At 34.7% G+C, this 21,925-nt stretch overlaps 1 protein-coding gene across 1 annotated transcript in view; it reads right to left on the bottom strand.

Annotated features, from left to right (window-relative positions):
* The window catches only part of ABCB5 (ATP binding cassette subfamily B member 5), a 119,497-nt gene that overhangs the window by 90,310 nt on the left and 7,262 nt on the right, over positions 1 to 21,925 (bottom strand). Inside the window, exons 4-12 of the mRNA XM_036113142.2 lie at positions 18,838 to 18,892; positions 10,999 to 11,190; positions 10,742 to 10,913; positions 8,233 to 8,357; positions 7,975 to 8,152; positions 6,359 to 6,472; positions 5,938 to 6,048; positions 3,265 to 3,390; positions 1,461 to 1,664 (exon numbers count right to left, since the gene is read on the bottom strand). Coding sequence (XP_035969035.2) covers positions 1,461 to 1,664; positions 3,265 to 3,390; positions 5,938 to 6,048; positions 6,359 to 6,472; positions 7,975 to 8,152; positions 8,233 to 8,357; positions 10,742 to 10,913; positions 10,999 to 11,190; positions 18,838 to 18,892 — 1,277 coding nt within the window. The remainder of the gene's footprint in view (positions 1 to 1,460; positions 1,665 to 3,264; positions 3,391 to 5,937; positions 6,049 to 6,358; positions 6,473 to 7,974; positions 8,153 to 8,232; positions 8,358 to 10,741; positions 10,914 to 10,998; positions 11,191 to 18,837; positions 18,893 to 21,925) is intronic.

The following is a 21,925-nucleotide window of genomic DNA, read 5'->3' as shown; positions in this document are numbered from 1 at the left end:
TGGAAATTGTATTTATTACTGTGCTTATTATTATTTCTCTGGTCAACCATGGTTGTGGAATTTAGTTTCCATCATGATAAGCCAGTATCTTTAATTTGTTCTTTGGATTATATCTTTAAGATTTACATTAAATTTATAGCAAGGGACATCTTTGTGTAAATACTGGCCTTTTACTAAAGGCAAGTTGTAACTTATGGGTATGATTTAAGAGGCCCCAGAAAACTCCCTAATTTCAAGTGGGAAACTGAAGATCCTTGGTGTTTGAGGAAAGGAAGTCATTGAAAGTGCCAAAAGGTCAAAGAAAGGAAGTCTGTTTTCCCAAACTACAAGGCAAAGAATGACCTCAAGCCCGTTAATTAATGAGTTTGCTATTCCAATTATGACCCTAAATAATGGGGATAAAAGGTAATTACTGACATAACAAAAGTTTTTATTAAAAGAAACAAAAGAAAGGACAAAATTATTATGACCCATGGAGTATGGTTTGTAAAATATATTCACTGAAATAAACTTCTTTGTTACTGTTGCCTTTTGGTATAGTAGAATTTTATTCTGTATTTTATTTTTTAAAGATTTATTTATTTATTTTAGTGAGAGACAGAAAGAGAGGGAAATATGTGCACGTGGTGGGGAGGGGCAGACGGACAGGGAGAGAAAGAATCTCAAGCAGACTCCTTGCTGAGCATAGAGCCCACCGCAGGGCTCGATCTCAGGACCCTGAGATCATGAGCTGAGCTGAAACCAAGAGTCGGACGCTTAACTGACTGCACCACCCAGGCACCCCTTATTCTGTATTTTAATTTCAAATCTCATCCTTTTGTAATTCACAGGGTGCTCCCCACAACAGTTTCAGGTGATATTGATGAATGAATACTTTGGGAAATGTAAATAAATGGTTTTTATAGCTATCAATTCTAAATATCCATTAGGATCTGATATGTCCTAATATCAAGAGTTTTAGTTTATTATATCTCTTTCCAAATATGATTTTACATTTCTTGTCCAATATTGGCTTCATGTGCTTCTAAAAAATGGTCCTAGTTTTCCTTTTGCCTTATCACAGAACCTATCTCAACACTGTCTGTGACATTCCCACTTTTAGCCACAAGATGGCCTTACAAATCAACATTCTGCAGACACAGCAATTCTCAGCTTGGACCGATGATCTTGTCTCATATTTCTTTGTTATATTTTAATACATCCTTCATTTATTTTTCTTTTACAGTTGCAGTGAGAACCAGTAAGAACTAAATATGATTTTTAAAAACTGACCTTTCAGTGATGCATTTCTTCTTTTGGTTGCTGCCATGCTTTCTCATTTATAGACATTTCATCTAGGACAATCCAACAATTATTCACACTCCCCCTACTCTATAGAAATTATTGTTTTGTTATCTTATTTTGGAATATTGCACTGCTTTAGTTCTAAGCTAAGAACACAGGCGACATAGTGTACTTACATTGGGAAATGCCATTATAAAATCATAAGCATTTGCTTCCTTTGCTGCTTTCTCAATCTCTTCATCAGTCACTCCATCTCGTCCATATTTAATATTGTTATTAATGGTGGTCTCAAACAAAACAGGCTCTTGGCTGACCACTCCAATATGTTCTCGATAATGGTGCACATTTAAAGTTTTGATGTCATTCCCATCCACTGTGATCTGCCAAACCAAAGAAATGAATCATGTTGTGATGCCTTACACTGCATTGGGTTTAGTCTTTTTTTACTAGTTCAAACCCTAAGCTGAGAAGCAGGGTATTTCAGGGATCAAAGACTTATTTTGATAAAATATTTATAGTATGTATATTGTCAACAGACTTTTTCTGATAGATGGGAACCAATAAAACATCAAAAACCTGGCTTAGAATCTGTCTTGTCAAACCACCTGAATATCTTAACTCTTAAGAAAAACAAATTAGGGGCGCCTGGGTGGCTCAGTCGGTTAAGCGGCTGCCTTCGGCTCAGGTCATGATCCCGGGGTCCTGGGATCGAGCCCCGCATCGGGTTCCCCGCTCGGCGGGAAGCCTGCTTCTCCCTCCCCCACTCCCCCTGCTTGTGTTCTCTCTCTGTCAAATAAATAAATAAAATATTTAAAAAAAAAAAAAAAAAGAAAAACAAATTAGTTCCTATGTAGATACATGCTATAGGAGCCACAAATGTTATCATGTCAACACATGTAACAAACTTCAGTTTTGTTATTTTAAGACTGATGCCACATTTGCATATTTTTCTAGGAAATACACTTTTTTTTTTTTTTAAGTTTTATTTCCCACATGGGTCTCAAATTCACAACCCTGAGATCAAGAGTCACATGCTCTTCCAACCGAGCCAGCCAGGTGACCTTAGGAAATACCCTTTCTTCTCTTCAACACCCCATTTCACTGCAAAAGGCAAACATGTCTTCTATTCTTTTGTATAAATAATAGTAAATGAACACAGTCTTCTTCATAGATAGTGCCATTACCCATTACTCCAAATATTCCAGTGGCAGAGCCAAGGTTTGATAATTATAACTCACAGAGCCTATCTTTCTCACCAACTTTGGTATTCTCTCTGGGCGTGGGTATTCTATGAAACTGCTTTATGTATGGCATGCTTATCCAATTATTTATTTAATATTAGCATGAATACATGAGTCTAGTATACTCCAAATGAAGACTTAGGAAGTCAAATTTAAATGAAACCAGGCTCTAGCAGAGTAGATTTTCTTTTAAATAGTTGAAAAATCTGAATAGAAGCATTAAAAATCATGCTTCTGTGACTATCATAGTCTTATTCTCTATGCTATTTACAAGGTAACAAAGTCAAGTGCAACATTATGGATGATAGAAAAAAAATGAGAGAGCATATTTTCTACTGATATTCTTCTGGGAAGTTTTGAGAAACTGATAATCTTGTAAATTCTGGGTACTACAAATTATGTTATTTTTCTCCACAGCTTTCATCACCTTCTATCATACTATATGGTTTACTTATTTTATTTGTCGGTCTCTACTTACTACAGTGTAAATTTGATGAGGGCAGAGGTTTTTATGCTTTGCTCATCAATGTTCCCCAGGACATAGAACAGTGCCTAGCACACAGTAGGTGTTCAATAAATATTTGGTGAATGAATGAATATGCAGGAAAGAAAATGATTTGGCTTTTCTCAGCTCCACTGTTAAAAATGAAAAATTGATATATCTGTAAGCTCTCTGTTATAGGTCGTATTTCCTAATTTCATCATGTGGGCTATGAATGATTTTGCTAGGTGCACTTACAAAGCCATTGTCAGGATCATATAACCTTTGTAGAAGCTGGATTGTAGTACTCTTTCCACTGCCGCTGGGGCCAACCAAGGCTACTGTCTCTCCAGACTGAATTTTGAGATTCAGATCTTTCAGAATCTATTGGGATGTAGGGAGAAAAATTCTATAAAAGTAGGTAAGTGAGAATATGATTCACATATTTTCAGAAATTTAATGTATAATTATAAACAGAAAATGAATTCTGTGACACTTAAAAGCAAATTTAGATCTTGTTTTGTTTCATGTACATGTATAATAAAAATTTACATAATTTTGGAAAATGATATCAAAAAAATCTCTTACCATCTCTCTATATAAAGAGGAGATCTAGATTAAGAGTACTCATAGAATATTAACTAGCGACAGCAAACTGTTCACATTTTGAATTTATATCAATTTAACGACTACCAAGTTAGTGAAAGCTTTTATCTTCTAATTTGCAACAACTGAATGAAATCTTGCCAGGTATTTTCATGAGGTATTTAAGAAAATTCTTTCTTAAAAAATATATTTAACATTATCGCAAAATATATTGCAAAGTAAAGCAACCAGCAAGACTCCCTAGGTGCTCCCATGAATGGGATTCCACCATTAGAAACCCTCTTTTTCTGGTAGATCTTACGGGGACATTTCAACTTCGGGTAGCACTTTAAAATTTTTCTCAATAACTGAGGGTTGCTACCAGCTTTAAGTGTCCTACAGACCTGCAATGTGAGAGAAGCCTGACAAATAACTACCCTACCAAAATGACAATAGCAATCAACTTTCACCTATCTTTGCTTGCATTTATATGTACTCAGCCAGAAAACATGGGAATCTCTCCTTGGACTCTCTCACTTTGATTTCCCCATTTGTAAAGAAACAGACCCTTTAAATAAGCTAAACTTTTTATAAAACTTTCAAAGGATCAAGCAGAGAAGAATTCTGTCAAGGAGGTGAGAAACTGGGGACTCCTGGTGGGAGTACCTCCTCTCCCATCTGCACTTCTACTCTGGAGTTGGTTTCTGTACTTTCCTTGGAAGAATCTGTGTTTGTTTGTTTTTTAAAGATTTTATTTATTTATTTGTCAGGGAGATAGAGAAAGAAAGAACACAAGCAGGAGGAACAGCAGGCAGAGGGAGAAGCAGGCTCCCCACTGAGCAAGGAAGCTGAAAGGGAACTCAATCCCAGAACCCTGGGATCATGACCTGAGCTGAAGGCAGCTGCTTAACCTACTGAGCCACCCAGGCATCCCAAGAATCTGTGTTTTGTTTATTTAAAGTGGTAGACTTTTTCTTTGTTTAAAATTATTCATTCTCCAGCTTAATAAAAGGGCCATATTTCAAAACTTCACTTAAAAATAGTTGCTTAAAACCCAGAGAGCATTTTACCATGCAATATAATGGCAAATTGGTACTTAAGTGTTCAAGAACCAACCCAAATGTAGTTGCAAATGTTGTGTTTATGTTAAGAAAAATGGTAGAAGACAACACTATTCCAGTAATGGTGACTAAATAACAAAAATTTAAAAAAATAAAGAGCTTTGAAAAAAGAATTTCAACCAACGACTTAGAGAAAAATAAGGAAATAGGCGTAGATGGATCTTTTCTGGATGCAAATTATGCAGGGGGCATGTGGGCACTTTAAACTATATTAAAGGTTGATGTCATTAGTAATTTTTATCAATTTTACTTAAAATCATAGTCTCCTTTTTCTTTTTTTTAAAGGTTTTATTTATGAGAGAGAGAGCGTGAGCGAGCAGAGGGAGGAGTAGAGGGAGAGGGACAAGCAGACTCCATGCTGAGCATGAAGCCCAACACGGGGCTCAATCTCAGAATCCTAAGATCGTGACCTGAGCCAAAACCAAGAGTCGTACACTTAAAGGACTGAGTCACCCAGGTGCCCCATGGTCTCCTTTTTCTATGAAATAGGTGTTTTATTAGTAATTACTCTTTGCAATTTTTAGCTGTAATTACTTTTTTTTGGATATATACACAAATAAAACAAAAAGAAAAAGAAAAGACAAATATTTTCACAAGAACGTGTCAAAGACGAAATGATGGAGGGTGGAAAAATTCTGTGCTGCACGTGTGCCTGCGCACGCACATGAGTGTGTATATGTATCTAAAAGTGAGGAAGAAAGTACTTGAGACACAAATGCTGGTGCAGTAAAGCTCTTAGGAAAGGGAGAAGGGAAAGGCACAACATGTGCATAATTCCTCCAGGTTAGAGGCTAGAAGCTTAAAATGAGTTATCTCTGTTGAGTGGGATAATACCCAGAGACCAGCAATAGGTAATGCCATCAATCCAAGACATTTTGGTGTGCTCCCAAATGCAGAGTAAAGGAATTTCAGGGAATTGAAGATGTTTTGGTCAGTTGAATGTAGAAAAGAGGCTGCAAAATGTAACTAGCTCTTCTAGAGTTTTTGGTCCATTACTGATCTTTCTTTCCCTCCTACTCTCCCCCCATCCCCACTTTCTCTTTCCCTCCCTCCCTCCCTTTCTTCCTCTCTTTCTTTTTTCTTTATTCTCTCTCTTTCTCTCCTGAAGTCTCAAAGAAGAGTAGCAAAATCTTGGTCAAAATGATCCTAAAATAATCTCTTAAGATGAGATCTTAGCCAGTATAATATCAGAAAACTGCACAATTCTATAATTAAATTAAGCTACCTTGACAGATGGTCTTGATGGATAACTGAAAGAAACATTTTTAAATTCCACAGTTCCTCCTATGCATTCTGGTTTATATCCTTTTGTTGAGAAGTTATCTATTGCAGGTTTCTTGGAAAAACAAAGAGAATGTTACAAATCTTCAATGGACTAAGTTGACACTCTACATCCTAAAAATAGTTTAAAGATGGTTTTCTTTCACAATGTTTTATTTTCTGTTTCAGAAGTATATTGAGTTAGACATGAAGGTTTCCATAAAACACAATGTCCTTGTAGAAGAGTTAAAACAATCTCTTTCCATAGCCAATTGTCCAACATGGATTTTGCCCATCTTTTTGTTTTAGTGAAGAAAGTGTGTCAATTTTTTGGTTTCTTTCTTGCAGTAATGGTAGTTTTCTTTCAAAGCAGTTTGAAGTCTTACCTTATCAATAACCTGGAAAATACTAAAGGCAGCTCCTCTGGCTACAGTGAAGGTTTCAAAGTTAGGGGCTGCTGTTCCAATGCAGTAACTACTATGGATTACACTAAAAAAAACCTATAGGAACAAGAAAATAATATTTACCCTCCTCAGTTATGTAAGAGAGACAACAGAATGAAGTGTATACATGGTTGAGATCAGAGAGACATTTGAGAAGTTAGGTGGGAAGGAATGGAAGCTGCTGTCTAAACATAAAGGAAACAAAAGTTAATTCAAGTATGATGGCTTTTTTAAATGTGGAACAACTTTCAATCAGACGTCTTCAAGAAGACGTCTTCTTATCACCTGGGAAGTCTGAGTAGGAAAATATGCTTACTGAGGAGTGCTTACTGGTTGAGTGAGGAGGTGAGTTGCACTTCCTCCTTGCTGGTCAATCCCTTAAACTTTACAGAAAAGGATGTCATAGATTTCACTAGCATAGAGACACTGTACTATTTCTGTCCAAAATTCTCTGAATTCGTGTATTATTGGACAACTTTCATTTTCAGACAGACACATGTTTGCAACAAGTGAAATAAGGAAAGAACCCCATAAGCCAGGTACATTTTCCCTATATTACAAATGAGGAAGCTAAGGTTTAACAAGTCATTTGCCCAAAGTCATACATAAATTGAGAAGTAAGGATGTGCCCCAAATTCCTCATGCTCAAGTTTCATTTTTATAAAAGTTTTAATGATGAAAGTCTCAAATCCAAAAGATAACTTTAATTGACAGGAAAGAAATCTACATAAAATGGGAAGGCCAAATAAGAACTGAAGTATATAGACCAGATCAATTCAGTTCAGCAAGACAAATTGTTCTTAATCCTGAACTGAACTGTTTATTGTTGAAACTTGGGAGGATAACTGAATAAATTAAAATTTAACGCAAAACCCCTAACAGTTTTAAAAAAATCTCTAGGGGTGCCTGGGTGGCTCAGTTGGTTAAGTGACTGCCTTCGGCTCAGGTCATGATCCTGGAGTCCCGGGATCGAGTCCCACGTCAGGCTCCCTGCTCAGCAGGGAGTCTGCTTCTCCCTCTGACCCTCCCCCCTCTCATGCTCTCTATCTCATTCTCTCTCTCAAATAAATAAATAAAATCTTCGAAAAAAAAAATCTCTAAATTGTGATGTTGGACAGAGCTGTAGATAGTCTAACTTTAACATTACTATGCTAAAAGGACCAAGGAAGGGCAGGAGAGTTTAATCTACAGAATATTTCCAGAGGGAAGACATTCAACAAGGTAAATGTAGAGTGCCATCTTACCTCAGTTTGAAAGGGAAAAGTCTCACTAGAGACTGGCCTTTTTGATTGCTGGATTAAGAAAACTCTATATCCCAGTGGAGAATTCATTTATGATTCTTCTAAAAGCATGGTGCTTTTAAAGATACACTGGATGAATAAATCCTGCCAATTCATAACTATAATTTAAAGGTATATACAAATCATTTGATGGAAATAAGTATTTGTTAAAAACATTCATTTTGGATATTCATCGTCATTCAAAGACAAATTTTTACTAAACTCTAGATAAGAAGAGACTATATAGGCCAGTTACCTTTGCTTTCAAACAAGACTTACAGCAAGAACAGTTCCAATGGTATAACCAGGTTCTCCACTAAGAATCAAGGAGGTTCCATACCAAAAAGCAAGTCCGTAGGTTCCATTCATAAAAAAGTACACTGCACCAAGAGAGAGTTTAGAAGCTATTGCCTTTCTTATGCCAATATCCTTTGCGTATTTTAGATTCTGTGTATACCTTAAAAAGACAAAATGCAATGTAACAGACTTTGGGAAAAATAAAACCAAGCAAATATTGTCCTAATTGAAGGAACAGACCTTTGAATTTCTTTTTCCTGGGCCCCAAAGGCTACAACTGTTCGGATTGAAGACAAGACTTCTTCTGCCACAGCCCCAGCTTTGGAATAGGCATTTAATTCCTTAGTCGTCAATGAGATGATTATCTGTAATAAACCATGACCACAGTTAACCAAAAAAATGACCCTGAGGCAGTAACAACGTGCAGAGATTTTAATTCAGGTAGAATCTAGAATAGCAGAATTTTATTATTGAAAAGGCACTTAAGATCATTTGATCTAACTTTCTCAGTTTGCAAATGAGGAAAGCAATGGCCAGAGATATTAACTGACTTTTTAAAGTCTCACAGCAGTGGAAGAGCTTAGTCTGATGTAATCTTCAATCTAAATCTCTACTCTGCCTTCTACAAGTAGCACGTCACTGTTCCCTTCCTATATTTTTAAAACCTTAGAAAATGGGTACTTACATTAATAAAATTGGGAAAGACTTGATTTGGAGATGGGTGTTAGGGACACAGTCCTTTTTGGGTGCACTTTGGAAACTGGTAAGCCTAATTTGACTTGATTTGTTATTATGTAAAAAGCAAGTCTTCCAGAGGCTATGGGTCACAGAAGCAGGAAGAAGAAGATGATCCTGCGTAGGTCTGGAATGTGACCCCTGAAGCTATTACTGCATAATGCAGGCTACATAGTACATGCTATATCTCTAACAGTAAGAGGTGAGATTTAAGAGACAGAGAGGAGGCAGAATATCATGCTTGTTGATATTAGGCAGGTTTACCTGATTTTTCAAAATTTTAAAATCAGAATATGCCTTTTTTTTTTTTTTAAAGATTTTATTTATTTATTTGAGAGAGAGAATGAGATAGAGAGAGAGAGCATGAGAAGGGGCAGGGTCAGAGGGAGAAGCAGACTCCCTGCTGAGCAGGGAGCCTGATGTGGGACTTGATCCTGGGACTCCAGGATCATGACCTGAGCCGAAGGCAGTCGCTTAACCAACTGAGCCACCCAGGCGCCCCAATATGCCTTTTTCTCTATTATACATCTCACTTTCTACTCCTTTAATAGTAAAGGATTTCATTTAGTTTAGCACAATGGTTCAATGAAATGGAATAAGAGGAAAATTGTCCTCTGAGCTGTGAGTCTTTATTGCCTACTCACATAACAAATTTCATTTTCAAAACACATTCCACATAATTGGAGATGATTTTATGTAAGACACGCTCGGATAGTTGTTAAAGTCAGGAGGTAGCATAAACTGAGTAATACTCATTATTTTCTGAATTCACATATGTATCACTGGAGAGGAAGCAGCACCTAGCAAAAAGCCTTGCACATAGCAAATGTTTAATAAATGAATCAAAGTAAGCTAGAAACCACCCACCCTGGCTTCTTTAGTTATTTGGATAACTTTGATCTTTATTTGCTTCTTCTTTACAACCAGTTAATAAAATAGCAGAACTTAGATTTCCCACTGTTGTTCCTTTTAAACTTCTTATCCACTTTACTTTCCTGGGCAGTTAAGTTTAAGTTCTGATCTCAGTAACACACAGTGGGTAATCTTCCTATTGAGGAGGTCCTCATTTCAAATATGCTGGGGATGAAGATTTTTACAAGGGTTATAAGGTCAATACTAGAAGTCTCATTAAATAAAGATTTCTTGTGTAAACATTGAAGCCTGTTAAGAAATTATTCAGCCATAGAATATTTTCATTGCTGCAAATTCTCTTTTGGTTGAACTTGTATAATGTTAGCATATAAACTCAGTGAATTTTATGGCTTTTATTTCCATAAAGAATAATTAGCTTTGCAAAATTAAAAACCTCATCCATCCCTAAGAATGCACTGTGTTTCCAATCTAGGCGATGGATATATACATTGCTAGAATTGCCAGACTTGATTTGGAGAGAGATATTAGGGATATATTGGTTGTTTTTGGACTTAACAAAGAGCATTGGTTTCAAATCCAGATTATAAATAGATTAATATCTTGTGGTATACTCACAATATTGCTAGAAATATAATTTAAAATGAAAATACATAATTTGTTTAAAAAATTGAAACAGATTTCTAAAGTACATAAAAGCAGACATTAGAAGACATTTGCAATGTAATTCAAGAGTCTTATAAAAAATATAAACTTGAAATGGCTGACATGAAAAAGTGTTTACAGTTTTAGGATTTTCTTATTCTGGTCTAGTGAAATGAATTGCACACATTTATCTGGAAATTTAGAACACATAAGGCTCTTCTCTATCCATGCTATCATTTGAAGTTGCACTAGGCTACTAAATGAAGAGGAATTTTTTTAATGTTAGTAAGATATTAAAATTAACCTCATTGTGGCCAAATAACTTGAAGACAAAAAAGTGATTAATAGTGAATAAAATCAAAAGTATTGGTGATGTTTAATATCCCTTTCCATTTTTAGACATAGGATATGAATAGAAATTCCTTTTTTGACAAACTTAGTAAAAAACTTAGTTCACACTCCTGTTTCCAGTCAACACTGCATTAGCCATCTTGCCTACCCGAGAAAATATGGCTGCTGAAGCAATTATAAGAGGTGATGTGGAGAGAGTCACCAGGGTGAGTTTCCAGCCCTTGACCAAACCAATTGTCAGGCCAATAGAAAAAGTAGATATGTTTTGAAACAACAGAGCAATCTTCTCTCCAATACCATCACTGATTTTGTTGATGTCACTGAAACAAGTAAAAAAATGCAGTTAAGTCACTGATATAGCATATATGAAAACAAAGTCGATATACTACACATTCATCCTCTTACTCAGTCATGCGAGTGTTAAGTTCACCAATGTCACAACCATCAAACCATCTGATGTCCTGTGCCAAAATTGAATGGAAAAACTGTTTTCGAATTCTTTTGGTCTGTCGTGCTGCTGTCATAACCCAAAAGGAAATCTGCATGTAGCCAAAGACCAAGGCAGTAACTCCTATTCCAATATAATACAGAGTCAACCTGAAAAAAGATTATTGGAAATGTTAGTGAGACTCAAGTGCAGTTTTTCCCTTTGTTATAAAAAAAATGCAATCTATCATAATATTTGATTGAAAGATTTTGTGCTAGAACCTATAAAATAACTAAAAATAAACCTCCATGAGAAGTAAAGTACATTGAACATAAAAATCTAGGTATCCCTAGTCTAGAGTATATCTCTCTTACATTACTAGTAAAAACTACTATTTTAAAACATTTGCTAGTTATATCTTCTTTCAATAATTTTTAATACTTTTACTTGAAAAGTTACATTGAAGTAATTAAGATAGCTGTACATGGAACAGGTGGATGAAGAAATGATAGTCAAAAGCACTGTAAAAAGTATTTTATTTTATTTTTTATTTTTTAAAGATTTTATTTATTTATTTGACAGAGAGAGACACAGCGAAAGAGGGAACACAAGCAGGGGGAGTGGGAGAGGGAGAAGCAGGCTTCCTGTGGAGCAGGGAGCCCGATGTGGGCCTCGATCCCAGGACCCTGGGATCATGACCTGACCCGAAGGCAGACGCTTAACGACTGAGCCACCCAAGCGCCCCTGTACAAAATATTTAAAAAATATATAGATTATTAAATACAAAATTTAACTTCAGGAATTTGCCCTAAGGAAACATGTAAAAAGATTAATCTAGCTGGATGGTCATGGTAGTTAACAACAATAAAGAAAAGCTGAAAACAATCTAACAAGAGACCAGATAAATGGAATCATTTAAGAAATGTACTGGGTACCAACTATGAGTGGGGTTTTAGAGATACAGTCATGAGCAAGATAATAAGGCCCTCCTTATTCATGAAGAGTTTACATTATGGTGGGAGGAGACAGACAATACACACAGAAAAAGAATTTCAGGTTGTTCTATGAGGGAAGTAAACAGGGTGATAAGTCACAGAATAACCAGTGAGTAAAGGTGGGTTGGGAGAGCTACTGCAGACAGAGTGGTTAAGAAAAACTTTTTTGAGGAAGTAATATTAGAACTGGGTTCCAAAGGGTAAAATGGAACCAGCTCATAAAAAGCAAGAAAAGTATATTCTAGGGAGAGAGAAAAATAATAAGGTCTGAGGCAGGAAAAAGCTTAGCATGTTCCAGGAACAAAAGAACTCCAAAGTGGTATGAAATGATTAGGTCAGAGAATTTAGCAAATATTGTAGGGCAGCCATGGTGCATTGCACAGGCTTTAAGAAAAAATGTAGACCATTGGAAAATCTAAGCACTGGATGGCCTTATCAGTTCAACTTTTAAAAAGATCACTCTGGCTCCTCTATGGAGAATGAATGGAAGCAGGCAGTTTAGTTAGGAGGCTATTGCAATGGCCAGTGTGAGAAGGCTAGGGACTTGGATGAAGATGGTGGCAACTGATGTATAAAGAAATGGACAGATTCTAGTTATATTTTGGAAATACAGCAAACTGAAATTGCCGATGTACTGACTGTGAGGAATGCAGGAAGGGGAGAAATTAAGGATAACTCCTTAGATTTTGTTTTGAGCAACTGGGTGAATGGTATGCCATGTACAGCTGTGGGCAACTGGGAATGGAATAGATTTGTAGGGGATTGTTTTGATTTAGATACATTAAGACCAAGATGCCTATTAAACATCAAAGTGGGGATCAAGTAAGAAGCTGAAAATGAGAGTCTGAAATAGTTGGAGCAGGGTCTAGGCTAGAGATGTAAATCTGAAAGTCATCAGCTTACAGGTGGTAATTAAAACAAAGGACTGACTGAGACTACCCACAGAGAGAGAGTTAAGTGTAGATAAAAAAGATAGAGGACCAAAGAATGAGCTCAGGTAGACATGGTAGAGTCTGGGATGAAGAGAAAGAGCCTGCAAAAGCAAGCTGAGGAGTGGCCAACATGGTAGGTAGAAAGCCAGGAAAGTGAAGTATCAAGGAAAACACAGAGGAACATACAACTGCTCCCCATTATTCCCAGATTCGGTGTTGGCAAATCTGCTTGCTCATTAAAGCTTATTTTTAACCCCCAAATCAATACTCAGATGTTTTCATTGTTACTCATGGACATGTACAGAGTGTAAAAAGTCTGAGTTGCCCAACAAAGACGTTCCCAGCTGAGGTTGAACAAGACAACACTATGCCTTCTTGTTTCAGCACTCACATCGTAAATAAGTGTCGTTTTTGTGGTCTATGTAGTGCCACCTTTTCCTGACTTTTGTGTTTTTGTTTAATTTTTGATGATTCCACTGTTTAAAATGACTCTTAGGCAGCATATTTAAGTGCTGTCTAGTATTCCTAAGTGTAAGAAAGCTGTGATGTATCCTATGGAGAGAATGTATGTGTTAGATAGGTGTCATTCGGGCATGAGTTACAGTGCTATTGACTATGAGTTCAATGTTAATGAATCAACAATATATATTAAGTAAGTTGTCTTTAAATGGAAATACACATAAAATGAGGATATGTGTTGAATGATGAATATGTTGTGACCAGAGGCTCACAGGAACCCAACCCTGTATTTACCCTAGTAACAACGGTTTAATATTTGCTAATTTAGTATTCATGACAACTTAAATAAAACTATTGCAAATAATAAGAGCTGACTGTTTCCTAATGTTTACAATATTGTAAGAAGAAAATGGGTTATAAAAGCAAATCAAAAGAAGAAATGCAAGATCTGAACACTGAACTACAAAACACTGTTGGGAGAAATTAAAGAAGATCTAAATAAATAGAGAGGTAATCCATGTTCATGGATTGGAAGACTCAATGTTGTTAAGATGAAAATATCCTCAAATTGATGTATAGATTCAATACAATCCCTATCAAAAATCTAAGTAGACTTTCTGGCAGAAATTGGCAAGATGATCCTAAAAGGTACATAGAAATGAACAGAATTCAGAAGAGCCAAGATAATTTTTACGAAGAACAAAGTTGGAGGACTTATAATTCTTGATTTTATTTATTTATTTATTTATTTATTTATTTATTTATTTATTTATTTTCTAAAACTGCACTAATCAAGACAGTATAATACTAGCATAAGAATAGATATATCAATAAATGCAGCAACACTGAGAGAACAGAAACTAATCCTTATATTCGGACAAATGATTTTTAGCAAAGGTGCCAAGGCAAAGGAGAAAGGAGAATAGATAATTTTTTCAAGGAATAGTGCCAGGACAAATGGATATAGCCATATACAAAAAAGTTAGAACCTTATCTTGTAACAGTCACAAAAATAAACTCAAAATGGACCATAGACCTAAGTGTAAAAGCTAAAATGTTCAAAGTCCCAGAAGAAAATGTAGGAGAAAATATTCATGATCTTGGTTTAGGCAAAGAATTCTTACATCCAAAGGTACAATTTCCATAAAAGAAAAACTTGATAAACTGTACATCATCATCAAAACTTAAAACTATTGTGCTTCAAAAGAAACCTTTAATAAAATGAAAAGACTAGCTACAGACTAGAAGAAAGTATTTGCCAATCACACATATGACAAAGAACTTGTATCTAGAATAGAATTCTCATAATTCTGTAATAAGACAAATGACACAATTAAAAAATAGGCAAAATATTTGAACATTTAACCAAAGAAAATATATGAATGCCTAAAAAGTAATGAAAAAAATGCTCATTATTAGTCACTAGAGAAATGCAAGTTAAAGTCACAATATGATACCACTCCACACCTACTACTATGATTATAATAAAAAAGACAGACAATAAACAAATGTTGACAAGGATATGGAGAAACTGGAACACTTACACATTGGTGAAAAAGCAAAATGGTGTAGCCACTGTGGAAAACAGTTTGGCAGTTTCTTAAAAAGACAAACATAACTTACCATATGACCCAGCAATTCCACTCCTAGGTATCTACCCAAGAGAAATAAAAACGTATGTGTACACAAAGACTTCTATATTGACATTCATAGAAGCATTATTTTTAAATAGCCAAAAACCAGAAACAATCCAAATATCCATCAACTAGTGAACAGATAAACACTAGAGGTGTACCCCTGCAATGGATTACTACTAAGCAATACAAAGGAATAAACTACTGACACATGTTACAACATGGATGAAACTCAAAAACATTATGCTAATAAATAAAAGAAGCCAGATACCCTACATATTATATGTTTCCATACACATGCAAAGTCCAGGCCATGGAAATTTTTAAGATAGAAAACAGATAAGTGGTTGCCTGGGGGCTGGGTGTGGGAATGGGGATTGACTACAAAGGAGGGATCTCTGTAGAGTAATGGAAGTGGGCTAAAAAAGGATTGTGGTGATGGTTGCACAACTCTGTCAATTTACTAAAAATCATTGAATTGTACAGTTAAAACTGTAGAGTTTTATAAGTAAATTATGCCTCAATAAAGCTGTTAAAATCATATGAACAGTATAATTCCAATTATATTAAAATTATAAATGCATACTCATACATTTAAAAAAGTTGTAATAATATAAACCAAAACTAATGTTTATTATCTATTAGTGGCAGGATATTATAAGTGATTTAATTTTCTTTGTGCATTTTTATCTTTTTACACTATGTACAATGAAAATATTAAGCATTTAATCAGAAAAAGTAAATTTTTTACAGAAAAAATAATTTTTACAGAAGCCTTGTTACACTTTTTAAGAGACTATTCCTTAAAAACAAAGAAAACAACACATTCAATTTATTCCAAATGGAAGATACTATACTTATTAACTCCTCATTTATCCAGTAATCAGACTTCCAAACTACCTGGGACCCAGGAGAAGAAACCCCAGTATCCCAGAGCCCAGGTATTTTATTTTGTTTGCATCAGGAAATGAAACTACCTTCATAGTCTAAGTCTTCTCATTCAAAACTGCATGCAAATTAAGGTTGATTTTATGGCTTCATTTATTGAGCATTTATTTTGTGTTAAATATTATGTCAGGCCCTTGACATATCTGAGTATCATTGGATCTTCAGGAAGTATTAACATCTCATTTTACAGATGAAGAAACCAAAGCTTACAGAAGTTACTTAACAGCTTGTATAGTTAAAAAGTGGCAGAGCCCAAGATCTGAATCCTGAATCCGTGATCTGAATCCTGAACTTAAAATCTGAATATCTTTAGCAATATTTCTGAGGAAAAAAGGTTCTCAAGTAGATTTGGGAAACCCTGTATACCTAGCATCATTCCTCCTTGGAAACTGATAATATACATGAACATACCAAAAAATCAAAAAGTAGAGAAATTGTTTAATTTTGTTCAACTCTTTTGTTCAACTCAACTGTCTCAGACCAATTAACTATGAACATCCACCTCCTTTTACAATGTATCACCTATTAACAGTCCCATTGTACACAATCTGGGAATTATTCTAGGCCACTACTTGATGCCACTAATTACTATCAGCCAATATCCGATTTTATCTTCTTCCTAAATAAGAGAACCTCCATTGTATTTGAAGTGGCAATATGCCCAGCTAAAATGGATGTGGTCATAGCACTAGTACAAAAACAGAGGGTGCCCAGTCCCTAATGGCTTTTGAGCCATATTTCATACTAAGACTACTTACTTTCAGATATTTATACGTGAGAGAAATAATTTCTATCATGGTTAAAGAACTATTATAAAGGATTTTACATTAAATGCAATTGAGCTAAATCTAACACAACCATGGATATAGTTCACCCCTTCATTTTCAAGTAGATTATGAAAGATATATCAGAAGCAGTAAAAGGGAGGGAACAAGTTGCTTAGAAGTTCATATGGAATTAATCAATTAACTCTTGAGGGAAGAGGAGGCATCATATTTACCAGCAATAATCTTGGGACTATTTGGTCATTATGATTTGGATTCAATAAGAAAATATTCAATTATTTTCAGAATATTTGGTAAATAAAACAAGGATACAGGTTGAACATTAAAATGTTAAACTTACATAAAGCTATGAGTCATTGTCTTTGGAAAATAACATAGGTGGAATAAAATTCTTTGTTTCCTGATGATTATAGCTGAAACAGGTATTACTTTATCCTCATCAAAAAAGAAGATATAAAGCAATGATTCCCAGAAATGTGTTCATCAAAACATTAGTTTCACAGGATGTTACCAGGTGTGTGGGGGAAAAATTGGGTCTTATAGTCAAATAGGTTTTAATAACTTGGAGTAAATGGAGTTTTACTATACTTATCTGTCCTGTATGTACCCAAGAGGAGGAAAACCAGTTTGACCACGGAATCTTTTTGTCTTCATGTATCCCAAATATCCCAAAACAGAACACCAGTTTGAGAAACAATAGCGTAATAAATACTACAGTATAAATGTTAATAATTTTTTGGTAAATTTTGTAACCTTCTAATAATTGTATACAGACATATCTTTTCATTTTATTCTTTTTTAAATCTGTTCTTTAAATGGATGCTCCTATTTTTAAAAGTTCCAAACTTCTTTGTAAGAAACTCAAACTTCATGATTATACACCAGAACCCCAGTATGACATTGTAGGAACAGAATTCAGTAGAAGGCAATACACTGGATTTCAATCAGGAATTTTCAAAAGAACCAATATAAGGAAATTTTATGTAAAAGTTGCTAAAAACCAGAACTGCCTCTCAAAGAAAGTTGAGGCTGCAGCAAAGTACAACTGGAGAGGGCGCCATTTACATTGCAAAGAACAGTACTGTACAATAAAATTTTCTGTGACGAAGCAAATGTTCCGTATCTGTGATATACAAGGTGGCACCAGCCAAATGTGGCTACTGAACACTTGAAATGTGACTGAGAACGAGGAACTAAATACTTAGGTTTTATTCAGTTTTAATTAATTCAAATTTAAGTAACCATATGTAGCTGTGGCTAACATACTGGACAGTGCAGGTCAAGAATTATGGCCCAGAGAGCAATGTGATCGGTGTCCCTTGGGTTGTGCAACATGCAGGCTTCACTTTTGGGAGAAAAATGAGGGATTACTTAGGTCTGTAGCAAAAACTCTCATAATTTTAGTGAGATGCTACGGAAGTCCAGTGAATATTCTCAGTAAAGCAGCATCTAACAAACTTAATACACGACAAAGGAAACGATACTGTTTCATACATAAACTACAAAAACTGAATGTCCTTATAAATTATTTACTTCAGATTTTATAATTTTTAGTTTGAATACATTACCATAATAGTCTGAAAATTAGTCTTCAAAATTAGTCAATAAAACTTTACGTTTTAATTTTTAAAATTATATTATTATTTTTACTATTTGCTGCACATGACTTTTTGGTTTTTAAAGTCTATAGAAGTAGTATTTTTCTATAAGGCTTGTAAGGAAAATAATTTGAAAATAAGGAAAAACAAATCCTTTAGCCTTTAGGATATGTACCTTCAGTTCTAGAAGGCAAAATTGGCCTAAAAATGCAAATCCCAAAATGAATTTTCTATTGATGAAAATTCTGTCAAATACAACTTAAAGCATATGAACCTACATTACCTTTCAAATCAAAGAAAAAATTATGTATAGTTATATTTTATATATCTAATGAAAGGAAAGGTCTCATTTGCTTTAATCACTTATATGTGATATTAATAATGATCAAACCTCAGTTTTCTCCTTGTAAGTACTGAATAATGCAGTATGCAATAAACATGATATTAACATTTTATTTGTACTTACTTAATCATATCTTCATTCAGTTTCTCTTGAGACTGAGTACAATTCTGGTAATTTGCTGTAAAACAGTGTTTTAAATTATGAAAACAATTAATTTATAATTGGCCACACTGTTTCATACATAGCCCTCCAAACCAAATATAATGCATTCTCAAGAAAATGGACTTAGTATCTTAGATTTATAATAATCTTAACTTTCTATTCTTTAAACTAAAATTTGAAATCGTTATCTCTGGTCTCAAAAAGAACTCCTGCAATGTGAAAAATTATAAGGAAATATTAACCATGTAGCTCATACCTGGAAAAAATTCATTAGGACAGGTCTGATTTCAGATAACAGTTGTGTAAGTAATAGTAACAGAACTCACCTTTCCCGATGAGATTATGCATTTAGAATTCAGTTTGAGGTACCCCAGGGAATAATTTAGAAAGTCCAAGAAAAGCAAGAACACATGTGACAGTTTTAGAAGTAACAGTCATAGCAAAAATTTAAGTGAAGCTCATTGAAATATGTTGGGTATAACAAGGACAGCAACATAATTAAACAGTATTTAAAATAATCTTTGGTTTATAAGTTTTATATGTAAACTTTTCTATATATCTTCTAGTAAAAAATATACCACACATTAATTATTATATCAAGGTCGTGATTTCACAAACAGCACAAAACAGTGGTCAATATCCACTATCATAATCTTCTTTCTTAAACCTCTATAATTAGCTTTTTTCCTAGATTTTTTATATATTTATTTTAGATAGAGAACGTGAGAATGAGCAGAGTGAGAGAGAGAATCTCAAGCAGACTCCATGCTCAGTGTAGAGCCTGATACGGGGCTTGATCTCACAACCCTGAGATCATGACCTGAGCCGAAATCAAGAGTTGGGTGCTTAACTGACTGAACTACCCAGGTACTCCAAAACCTCTATAATAAACATTTGAAATGAATTCCAGACATCTTGTCTATTCTTTTAGATAACCACAACATCACATATGATAACGTCTACAATCTTTATTTATATGCAAACAATAATTTTTCCCTTATTCCATTTATGGAATTATGGTAGGAAAAAATTTTAAAGCAGTTTATTCCATATATTAGAATTAACACAGAAGTACTAAACTCTAGTGGAAAGTTTTAATGAGATCAACTAAACTAATAAAGAGAATAAACATTGTTTCTAAAAATGAGACCTAAAAATCACATAAAAATGGCATATTCTCATTTTGGAGATTATATTAACAGAGGTAGTATGTGCAAAAGTTCAGTGCTGGCACAAAAATGGGCTATCAGTGAGCTATTATTCATATTTTCATTTGTAGGAGCAAATAATCCTCCTCTACATTCCTCCAGAAAATCAATGCTAAGATGAAGATATATTATTTAATGTCCTCACTTCTCTTTAATAATATGTCATGATATACTAATAATATCAATGTATTTATCTAAACCTTTAACAAACCTCTTTACATGTTCACTGCATTTGACAGACTACATAATGAAATTCAAAAAACCTGGAGAAGCCTTAAACAAAATCAAAAATTAAAATTCAAAGCAATATCAGTTGCTATGTACTGCCCATCCTATCTAAAGCTGGTAAGAGAATCAATTATAGAGTAGCTCTAACAAAAGAAATACTCCCAAGCCTATTGATTTAGGTTGCTAGGGTTTTTTTCCCCTCCTTTCACTCATTAATTTGGAGAGAGGGACACAGTTGGCAGTCAATAAATATTTACTCAGTGAATTGGTGGCTCCATTTGTTTAATAAACAGAATAGCATCCTTAATTTACTTTCTATCATTAAAATATTAAAAATTAATAACTGTAGACAGGAGATCATCACATGAAAGGATCTAGAGGTGGAAGCGATGGTTTTATTCTGCTCAAACAAGACTAGGACACTTGAAAGATTAGCTTTCAGGTGGAAAACAAGAGGATATAAATTAGTATTTAAAGTTAAATAGGCCAGAGAGGGAGTACAGTATAAAAAGCTAGGCTTATGTCTAAAAGACAGTCCAGTTTTTCAAAAAAAATTTATTAAATTCAATTTAACATATAGTATATTATTATTTTCAGGGGTAGAATTTAGAGATTCATCAGTTGCATTTAACACCCAGTGCTCATTATATCAAGGGCCCTCCCTTAATGTCTATCACCCAGTTATCCCATCCCCCACCCACCTCCCCTCCAGCAACCCTCAGTTTCTATAGTTAAGAGTCTCTATGGGTTGTCTCCCTCTCTGTTTTTGTCTTATTTTATTTTTCCTTCCCTTCCCCTATGTTCATCTGTTTTGTTTCTTAAATTCCACATGAGTGAAATCAGATGTTATTTTTCTCTGACTGACTTATTTCACTTGGCATAATACCCTCTAGTTCCATCCATGTCATTGCAAATGGCAAGATTTCATTCTTTTTTGATGGCTGAGTAATATTCCAGTATATATATATATATATATATATATATATATATATATATATATATACCACCTCTTTATCCATTCATCTGTTGCCGGACATCTGGGCTCTTTCCATTGTTTGGCTATTGTGGACATTACTGCTATAAACACTGGGGTGCATGTACCCCTTCAAATCAGCACTTTTGTATCCTTTAGATAAATACCTAGTAGTGCAATTGCTGGGCTATAGGGTAGCTCTATTTTTAACTTTTTGAGGAACCTCCATACTGTTTTCCACAGTGGCTGCCCCAGCTTGCATTCCCACCAACAGTGTAAGAGGGCTCCAATTTCCTCCCCATTCTCGCCAACATCTGTTTCCTGAGTTGTTCATTTTAGCTGTTCTGACCGGTGTGAGGTGGTATCTCATTATGGTTTTGACTTGTATTTCCCTGATGCTGAGTGATGTTAAGCATCTTTTCATGTGTCTGTTGGCCATTTGCATGTCTTTGGAGAAATGTCTATTCATGTCTTCTGCCCATTTCTTGACTGGATTTTTTGTTTTTTTGGGTGTTGAGTTTGATAAGTTCTTTATAGATTTTAGATACTAGCCCTTTATCTGATATGTATGTCACTTTTGAGTATCCTCTCCCATTCCGTAGGTTGCTTTTTAGTTTTGTTGATTGTTTCCTTTGCTGTG

The sequence above is a fragment of the Halichoerus grypus genome, chromosome 12, assembly GCF_964656455.1.
Source record: "Halichoerus grypus chromosome 12, mHalGry1.hap1.1, whole genome shotgun sequence".
In the NCBI taxonomy this organism is placed as follows: Eukaryota; Metazoa; Chordata; class Mammalia; order Carnivora; family Phocidae; genus Halichoerus; species Halichoerus grypus.
This window is presented reverse-complemented; position numbering and strand designations above follow the sequence as displayed.